At 38.8% G+C, this 10552-nt stretch overlaps 1 protein-coding gene across 2 annotated transcripts in view; it reads right to left on the bottom strand.

The window, feature by feature from the left end:
* Positions 1-2093: 2093 nt before the first annotated feature.
* UBE2E2 (ubiquitin conjugating enzyme E2 E2) overlaps positions 2094-10552 on the bottom strand; it is a 377176-nt gene continuing 368717 nt past the window's right edge. For both annotated transcript variants that reach the window (XM_034662067.1, XM_011229536.2), the window contains one exon: positions 2094-2955. In XM_034662067.1, the coding sequence (XP_034517958.1) occupies positions 2858-2955 (98 nt within the window). In that variant the 3' untranslated portion in view covers positions 2094-2857. The remainder of the gene's footprint in view (positions 2956-10552) is intronic.

Here is a 10552-nt window from a genome sequence, read left to right as displayed (position 1 = left end):
GATCTCTTGCTCTCTGCGGAGTTTCTTTAGCTTTCACATTTTGAGAGGAGGGTACATTTGTTTGTCATTAAGTATTTAGAGTTCATAAACACGGGGAAAAGAAATTTTGTAGACTTCCTATCAAACTGACATAAAATCTAAAGATGACTCATGGGAAAGCAAACACAGATTTGTGACAGGATTTCCTACTAGAACTGTTATATCTCTGGTTTCCAAATAACACACATTTTTCAATGATCTGAAGTACACCCAGTTATGAGAGGTAGATGTAATATATTGGATATATCACTTAAAATGTGTCCAACTGGAGTTGACATTTTAAAAGAAGAAAAGCAAACTGAATTTAAACATTGTCAATAAAAGTTAGTATTAATATTGTAAGTCTGGTTTAATCAGTCAAAAGCAAAAAAAAATCAGTTTAATAAGACTGCATATTAATATGGCTCAGTGCTTTTAGGACTGAATTTTTAAATCTAAGGTATTAAAAGTAAATATAAACCTCTGAGGTGAGAAAGTCTATAGACAATAACACATTCAGGGTAATTTCCTAAAAGTTACTCTTGTATTATACTAATCTTATATTAAAAGAAAGAGATGTTAAACACACAGGTATCTGACTATCCCCAGCCCAGTCTACAGTGGTCTCTATATCAGGGACTGGCAAACTACAACTCACAGGCCAAATTTGGCTATTGATTGTTTTGATAAATAGTTTTATTAGAACACAGCTATGCCCATTCACACGTATGGTCTGCAGTTCCCTTTGCTACAAGCAAAGAGTTGAGTGGTTACAACAGAGACCATACAGTGTTCTGGTATGCTGGAAAATGTTTTCAAATAAAATGAATGGTAAAATCATTATTAAAAAGAGAAAAAAATAACCCTAGGTACTCTAGTTTAAAAGTTACTTTTTCAATATTTGAACAATATTTTCTTTGGGACTTCTTTATTATTATTATTTTTTAAAGATTTTATTTATTTATGTGACAGAGATAGAGACAGCCAGCGAGAGAGGGAACACAAGCAGGGGGAGTGGGAGAGGAAGAAGCAGGCTCATAGCGGAGGAGCCTGATATGGGGCTCGATCCCATAATGCCGGGATCACGCCCTGGGCCGAAGGCAGACGCTTAACCGCCGTGCCACCCAAGCGCCCCGGGACTTCTTTTTAACTACAAAAACCTGCATCTTTTGGCTCAGATATTTAAAATGTTACAAATAAAGATTTTAAATTTGAATCAGAAATATTCAGAGGTGAATGACTTCTATTTATAAATCCCACTATTTAGCAGTAAAGATGTTCCTTAAATGAGACCAAGTGGTATGGTGGGCTTGTAACTGTAATTAGTGAAAGCCTTGTAAGACAAACAACCCTGAATTTTGATCAGCACATCAGTATGTTTTTCAAACTGCACCATATACAAGATTCCTTTGCCTTCTATAGCTGCATAACTAAAATAGTCTGAAGGTCAAAGCCAGACAGACATACCCTTGTCACTAAATGTGTTGACCATGAGTGATATAGATGAGTTTATTCTTCCACTAAAATTATGGAGAAAAAACAAAACATACTTAAAATAGTCTGAAGGTTAAAGCCAGATATACATACCCTTGTCAGTGAATGTGTTGACCATGATTGATGCAATTGAGTTTACTTCTTCCACCAAAATCATGGAAAAAACCCAAAACCAAAACTCAAGGGTAATCACTATAACAATCTTAAAAGGAAAAAAGGAGAGAAATAAATTCAAAAGTGGTCAAACTCAGTGCTCAGCTCAAACTTGACTTTCACTGGAAGCTATTTTTGGAGTCTCATATTTTAATTGTTGAATAGAGAAGGTTGTAACAGAAAGGATGTCTATGAGAAAGGATGTCCAGCTAATATGTAAAGTGACAATGATATGAAACAAGTATAAAATCATCAGGTTATTGACAGCTGGAGAAATTCCACATGTTAAGCAACTTAGCTACAAAGAAATATTAGAGGTTTCAGATGAAAAATACACTTGAATCTGTAATTGAGTTAGACAAGCCTTGCTGCACGTAGGGCTATGCTGGTCACCAGGTTATACAAAGCAAATACTGGGTTACCAGAAGTGCATTTATCAGCCACAGTGATTTATTGAGTGCTTTAATAATACAAGTGTACATCAACTGATCCACAGTCAAAGTGGCAGGTCCCTAAGAAATTTACAAGCACTTTAAGTAAATCAAAATACATATTATTTTGTTCAATCCAACAGTCCTCTGTGTGGGGGACAGAAGGCTAGTGATAAACAGAGTCTCAGTAATGCACAGTGATTCTGATTGAAGCTTTTGTACAAAAAACTTGTTCCCAGTAGCATGCACCCACCAATAAAGACTTCAGTACAAAAAATTAACCCTAAGCACTACATTTAAGTAGAAATGAGATATAATTCTGAATTCGTGTTTTCCCAAAGATCACATAAAAGGAAAAAAAATCAAAATAAAACAAACAACAACAAAAAACAAAACCACACAGTAATACAAAGCTTTGTAAGAAAGCTCTTACTATTACAGATCCAACATTGTTTGCACTGAAAACAAAAGTTCCCATCCATGTTGAGGTGGGAAAAAAAACCCCAAATCTTTCAAGTTAATAGAAATCAAAAAAGGGAAAAATTGAGAAGGTGGGGGGGTGGAGGGAAGAGAGAAGGAAAAGGAGGAAAAGGAGGGAGGGAGAAGGGAGTGGGGAATGGATGACATACCATCAGAAAAAGGTTCAAAATTTAATAAAAATAAGAAAATAAGAACCGAGGTCCGGAGGGGTGGGTAGGGCTATTGATGCACTTGGTGAATGTGCTTGCACAGGTCCGGCGGGGGCAGCAAGCAGCAGGCCCCTATGTGGCATACCGCTTGGTCCACTGTCTGGCCATCCGGTCGTGCTCTGCTCTGTTGGTCATGTACTGTGTGGCAATGCTGCCCACCAGAGGGTCAGCTGGAAGGGAAGCAGAGTCAGGAGTCAGTAAATACCAGCAGCACTTCCTCTTTCAAAGCTGGGGCAAAGGAGTGTCTAGAAAGCTAGCCCTAGATCAAGGAGTAGTTGCAGAGGTGGTAGGAAACTGCTGCTCTAAGCTGGAACAATGTCACTTTAGCAAAGACTTGTAAATGACCTGCCAGCGACACATCACATTTCACACCAGCTGCCAAAAGAGTCATCTACTTGTACTTTTACCGATGGCTCTTGTCATTTCTTGACCGGTCTTACTCTCTCTCCCTGTTCCCACGGCACCTCCCTCCCCTTGTTTTCAGGTAGCTGTTTCACTGAGAACTCTTTGGGAAGTGGTTCTGATGGCCTGGCCAACTTCTTTACCCTGGGGCTTAGACCCTAGGTGGTGGCAGTGGTGGCACTCCCACCCCTCACTGCCTACACTGGCGGAGCTTCAAGAGCCTCAGCTGAACACCATCAAGCAGCAGCCTTACTGACACAGGGGAAGATGGTCTACTTCTTCCTCCAAACTTGGAAATACCTGTAGATATTAAATAATAGCTAATACTCACATCCTGAAACCTGTAGATATTAAATAATAGCTAATACTCACATCCTGAAACTTTAACATACTAACTCCATAAAACTCCGTGGAACTGACACATCAGGAAACTGGAACACTAGGGGGGTAGTAAGTCACCTGCCCAAGACAGAGTAAGCGGTGGAGCCACGCTCTGAGCCTGGAGCCCACCACGCCCTGCTTGGGAGATTGCTTTCCACCCACACAGGACTGAAAAAAAATCAGAGCAATTAAAAATAAAGGTTTTTTTTTTTTTTTTTTTAGTTTTTTTTTAGTTTTTTTAGGTCCCAGAATGCACCCCCTCCCTTTCCCTTCATTCTCTAATTTCACTCCTTCCCTGATTTTTATTTCCTCTGTTTTTGGTGTTGAGAATTTGAGTGTATTAGAGCTAGTGGATAAGAAGGAACCAAAATTAGCAAACAGTATGTTAAAGATAAAAAAAAAAAAAGTTAAAGATGAAAAAAGTAAAGAAGTGTGCCTGTGGTCTAACACAACCTATAACGTGGGAAGATGAGATTCTAACCTTGAAAGATACTCATGGTCACACCTTCTCAGTATTAGAGATGCAACGGAAACACCACCTTTTAATGATCTACCAAGGCTGCTGCTGAAGACTTTCCAAGCCCGCTCTCTAAAAAGACACTGCTTACATTTTACCAAACCTTGCTTATGTTTTCTTGGACTTGTGCTAAGCTTGTTACATTTATTCTAGGGAGAGGTCAGTTTATTATACTCACTTATATCATAAACAATTTAGACAGACTACCCAGTATGTGGGTTTGTCCAGACCTTCTGCATCTCTGCCTACTCTGTGATTCTCCTTCACTCGCCCAAATGCTGAACCTGAGACCATCACATAAACCAACCACGTTCAAGAAGATGTAAACTAGTAATACCAAATGCCTGGAAACTGGCTAAGATAGTTTAAAAAAATGTGGTCTTCCAGTTCAGATTAAGTAATGACTTTAGAGTCTAAAGGGCCAAAGAGAGGTCTGAGTCACATTTCTCCACCCTTGAAAAAAAAAATCATCTTATTCCAATTTCTGGCAGTCTAGAATGCAAAAGTTTGAGTAAAACATAGGTATCCTCAAGAGCTGCAGTCTACGTCACTCAAGACAGGTGTTTAATTGAACAGAATCTCTATTAGTGAAATGCACTAAAGATCCATCTGTGCTTTCTAACTCACTGATCGAGGTAAAGGACAGGCTTAATGTCAGAATGACCAGTGATGTTCATGCTCTGCCTCAAATCATATCCTCACAGCGTGGGCAGATGGGGAAGAAGAGAGGTCTGTCATTTCAGCTCAAAGGAGGAAGAAGGGGACAGATGAAGGATGGGGAACAGGAAGGTATGGGTCAGAAAATGTGTTACAATCAAGTGTTAATATTATTTTAGTAAGGGAAGAAGGGGGGAAAACCTCAAAACAAAAGTTAGAGCACTGATAAAATTAACATGCATTGTGCAAAATTTTTTTTTGTACGCTTAAACAATTTAGATTAGATTTCTTTCAGAGTTCCTTTTACCTTTTCAAGTTTGAGTTTAAAAAGAACATTTTTCTACCTGTAAAATCATACATGCTAAGTATAAAAGCAATATTAACAATAAAAACTGCCTCAAATAATACACAAGACAGAAAACTGTAAGTGAAGACCATCTGTAAATTTACTCAGAGAGAACTACTGCTAACATTTGCCTTATACCTTCCGGGACCTCTTCTCTAAACACACCATTAAAAAAAAGATTAATTTATAGTCTGCTTTTGAAATGTTAAAAACTCACTATATGGTAAGTAACTTTTATATAGCAATAATTACAAATCTACTTCATCATTTTTAGTATTCACCTGAATAACCAACTACTTGTTTAGAAACATTTGGGTTCGTTCCAATTTTTGGCTTTATAACAATGCTGTGAGGAATATTACCATGCACAGACTTTCACAAATTTATGTAAATCTGAAATTTTTTAAAAGTATAAATGAGTAACATAAAAGTATAAAATGAAGGAATTTAAAAATCACATATTATTAACCAAGTAGTTCTCAGTGCTAAAATGTTGTGCTGAGTAGAAAGCTGAGACTGTAGGGGCGCCTGGGTGGCACGGTGGTTAAGCGTCTGCCTTCGGCTCAGGGCGTGATCCCGGCGTTATGATCGAGCCCCACATCAGGCTCCTCCGCTGTGAGCCTGCTTCTTCCTCTCCCACTCCCCCTGCCAGTGTTCCCTCTCTTGCTGGCTGTCTCTATCTCTGTAGAATAAACAAATAAAATCCTTAAAAAAAAAAAAGAAAGCTAAGACTGTAGATTAGTGAATCAAAACTATATAATATAGGGGCGCCTGGGTGGCTCAGTCTGTTGAGTGGGCGGCTCTTGATTTCTGCTCAGATCCTGATCTTGGGGTCCTAGGATCAAGCCCTGCATTGGGCTCTGTGCTCAGCAGGGAGTCTGCTTGAGGTTTCTCTCTCTCCTTCTGCCCCCCCCCCCGAGTTGTGCTCTCTCTCTCTAAAATCAATCAATCTTAAAAAAAAAAAGGAAAGCAAAAAACCATTAAAAAAAACCCAAACCAAAACTATACAATGACTATCACAGTGAATTTAACGGAACAAGACACTCTTTTTGTAGTGCATTTATAATTACGAATCTAAGTAAAGAAGAATCTCCTTGCACAGGTTTCATATTTCATGGATACAGTTATGCCAGGGATGTAATAAGAGTATCTAAACATAAATTACTTGCTTACTTAAGTCTCTAACAATTTCTTTCTAAAAGAGAAGGAAAAAATTCCCATCACTTTGGGTTTCTACTTTCTCAACTCTTCATCGATCTTTGATATTATCCTCTAACAGTCTTCCTTCTCTTTACTAAAGAAAACCCACAATATTTATCAGTGGATAAGTAAATTGAAATTTAAGTCTTCTACATTTTTTGCCTTGTTCACAGCAATTATTTGAATTTTTGAAAAGAAGAGCATGTTTATGCTTACAGCATAGGGTTAGATGATTTTAAGCACTTCATTCTCCTGAATACCAATGCTGCATGTAATAGAGGTTCCTCGAGGCTGAGGAACAGGATTTACGGCATGGGCAATGGAAAATCATGGATAGGAGAGTTGGTATATAATGTTCTTCATTAGCTACACCTCTAAACCACATCACCTCACCTGGTTCATAAAAATGCCTTCATTTTGTTGACACAATACTAGCTATGAAATACTAGCCTGAATGAAAGGGTAAGACTGAAAGACCACTGACAAGGGGCAGCACACCTACCTCTTCCCTCCTCTCTACCTCCGTCTCATCTCTGCCTCCCTACACAGTTCCAGGTGCAAAGAGAAGCTGTTAGTACTAAGTGCTTGTTGACTGAATAACCACCATGATTTGCAAGTGAGTGAAAGGTGAGCATAATGAATACTCTGCTCTCCCATTTTGTGAGATCTGTGGTCTGTGCACCTTTGATTCTGGGAGAGAAAGGCTCAGACAACTCCTATAACTTCATCTCCAGGCTTGCTTCTCTCCAGGCGGGGGCTACACTGGGTACCCTGGAAGCCAAATGGCTTAAAGCTTGCCCAGAAAACGGGGGAGACAGGAATCAATACTCAAGGGGATAAGCAGCAGCTGTATGGCAAGAAGGGAGTGGAAATGACAGGCAAACTACTGAACTACTGGGTGATTCTATTTGCAAGGTCAAAGAACTTCTATCTTGGTTGGTAGGTGATACAGGAAAAATTACATGGAAAAAAATGGATTCCCTTTTTTTTAAAAAAAGATTTTTATTTATTTATTTGAGAAAGAACGAGTAAGAGAGAAAGCACAAACAGAGGGAGGGACAGAGGGAGAGGGAGAAGAAGACGACCTGCTCAGTGGGAAGCCCTACATGGGGCTTGACCCTGGGATCATGACCTGAGCCAAAGGCAGATGCTTAACTGACTGAGCCACCCAGACATCCCTGGATTACCTTTTCTTAAGAAAGCATATATATTCTTAAAAAAAACCACAATCAAAAAACTGTACAGAATAGGACAAGGGCATGGGCTTTGGATACAGACTGCATGGGTGTGTACCTCAGTTCTACCAGTTACTGAGTCACCTTGGGCAAATTACTTAACTTCTCTGTGCCTCAGTTTCCTCAACTATAAAATGGAGACAATAACTACTCCCTAAAATTCTGTGAGAATTAAACGAATTAATTCTTGTAATGTACCATACAACATTGCTGCTATTATTTTCAAAATAAAGACTGGCAACTAAGTGTTCTTATGCATCATATTTTTAAAATATAAATCTGATTGTCTTTGTGAAGACATTCTCTCAGGTAAAATCCAGAAATCCTTAGCATGGCTCCCAAGATCCTTGATTTAGGCCTAATCTTTCTAGCCTCCTGTCCCCATGCTTGCAGCCAGAAAAAAAACCTTGCAGCTTCTTCAATAAGCCCTGCTCTTTCATAGGTCTGCACTTGTACTCCTCCTGCTTCCTTTGCTTGAAGGCTTCTACTCACTTCTCAACATTTAGCTCAAGCACGACATCCTTGGGGATGTCTTCTAGGAGCTTCCTAGCAGTCTTATGCGTCCCATTTCTGTTTTGTCTGTTCCTACCTCTATCATTGCACTGAGAATACTGCCTTTTAGTTGTCTGTTTACTTATCTGTATTTCCCACTGGACTGGAGCCTACACATTCATTCGACAAATATTTACTGAGTCTGTACTCTGTTCTAGGTACTGGAGAACCAGTGCTAAACAAAATGGTGCCTCATGGGACTCTGCCTGCCACTCTGTTTCCCTCTTGTTAACTCCGTTTACTGCAAGGATTTAAGTAGAGATAGAAGAACATAAGACAAGTAAGGAAGGAACACACACAAAATAGCAACCATAAATAGCAGCGACTCCATATGGCATGTGTCCCTGTGTAGCACTAGCATTGTAAGTTGGTTCATCACAGAAGTTTCTTCTCTAGACATGAATTATCAGCATGTCATAGAAAGGGACCTGGTAGTGATTTTGACAGCTTTCTTTCACTTTTCTCCTGTTATTTATTAAATTATTTTATTCTTTTTTTAAAAGATTTTATTTATTTATTCGACAGAGCTATATAGAGACAGCCAGCGAGAGAGGGAACACAAGCAGGGGGAGTGGGAGAGGAAGAAGCAGGCTCATAGCGGAGGAGCCTGATGTGGGGCTCGATCCCATAATGCCGGGATCACGCCCTGAGCCGAAGGCAGATGCTTAACCACTGTGCCACCCAGGCGCCCCTAAATTATTTTATTCTTGAAATTTGTGCTTTGCACTTTGCCATTTCTTGGATTCTTCAAGGCTATAAATGACTGCTTTGCCAGCTGTTCCATTATACCTGTGATTAACATTATTCTTTTAGCCACCCATCAGGTCACTGGAGGCTTTTCGCGGGTCTGCCTTGTAATGATGTGAAGCAGCCCATTTTTGTCTTTCGTGGAATTTTTCGTTGGTGGTTTGGTCTAGCTTAGTTTTCTTTAAATCTTTTATAAAATGAAAAAGTAACAGATGCTCATTATAATAAATTCAAATAATAAAGAAGTATGTATGATGTAAAAAACATTACCTTCTTCCCTCTAATTTCCTCCATCCCAATACCTCTTCTATCTCAAGGTAACCACTGTTAACGGTTTGATACGCATCCCTCCTTATTTTTTTCTTTATATGTTTAAATCAAATGGGAATCACATAAAAAACATTCAGCAACTTGCATTTTCTTCTATAACAATACAATCCAGTTGCATTTCTAAGGCAGTACAAATAGACCTAGGCTCATTATTTTTAATAATCACAGGGCATTCCTTTGTGGTTATTCAGCAGTCTGCCATTCCTCTCCTGATGCACACGTAAATTTGATCTGATTTTTTGTTATTACAACTAGCATTACAGTCTTGTATAAATCTTTGAGCACACGGCAAAGTACTTCTGGAGGGTAGATTCCTCTAGGTAAGAGTGCTGGACCAGAGAACACATATTTTAAACTTTGGTAAATACTGCTGAACTGCCGTCACTCAAAGGATGTACAATTTACTCTGTTTCTAAGCATTCTCAGCAACACTGCATTACCTAACTTTTTAATTTTTTTTGTTAGCTTAACAAAAAAAAAAAATCTGTCATTGTTGAAACTGCATTTAACTTGATGCCTTACTAAGGTTTAATATTTTCTCCTATTTGTTAACTATTTATATTTCTTTTTCTGTGATTTGTTTTTTTATGTCTTTTGTCCATTTTTTTCCCTCCTAATATGAAGGAGCACTTTATACATTGTAAATATCAAGCATGCATTGAAATTTAGCTTTGGCCTCAGTATTCAGCCAAAATCTGCTTTAGTCTTTGGAAGACTGAACAGACATGCCTCCTTTGATGTCATTTCCAGCTTTTCTGAACTTGTGGAGATCAAAGATCATGTAAGTGGCCGTCATATTTAATAGGCATGCTACCATCATGTGTACTCAATGCTACTATCTGAATACTGGCTTTAGAAGTATTGGTAAGCATTATGAATGTCACTTGGGACTGAAAATCTCTTTCAGCCAAAGATAAACACTATGACGTACAAGGGAATAATTTGGAACCGCTTTCTCAGGTATCCAAACAAATGTTCAAAATGACATGGAAGAGCAGTTACCATATGTGAAAAAGCTGCTGGAACAAAATGGGTCTTTACATTGCTGCGTAAACTAACACCGATGGGAAAGGTAACAAGCAATGGCTGCTGGGAAAGCAGCATATCCAGTGACTGTGGGAAGCAGCAAGCAAATGTAAAAACATTAGAAATTAAAACGTGAGGGAAAAAAACCTTATGTTTGTTTCTTAAATACTTAGGAAGTGTTTTCTTTAAGCACTGCACACAGCTTCAGTTCATGGGAGCACTTCAGTACACACACCACCACCACCAGCCAAATCTTCAAGTCTGGGAGCTGAGAAGCTTAAGTCTTTACCTTTTTGTAAGTGTTAGAGGGAAAGGAAAGTTCACTGATCCGACAGCAAAATCTCCATTAAAGGTAACCTGCACTGGCATAAGTA

Source organism: Ailuropoda melanoleuca, chromosome 6 (genome assembly GCF_002007445.2).
Source record: "Ailuropoda melanoleuca isolate Jingjing chromosome 6, ASM200744v2, whole genome shotgun sequence".
In the NCBI taxonomy this organism is placed as follows: Eukaryota; Metazoa; Chordata; class Mammalia; order Carnivora; family Ursidae; genus Ailuropoda; species Ailuropoda melanoleuca.
This window is presented reverse-complemented; position numbering and strand designations above follow the sequence as displayed.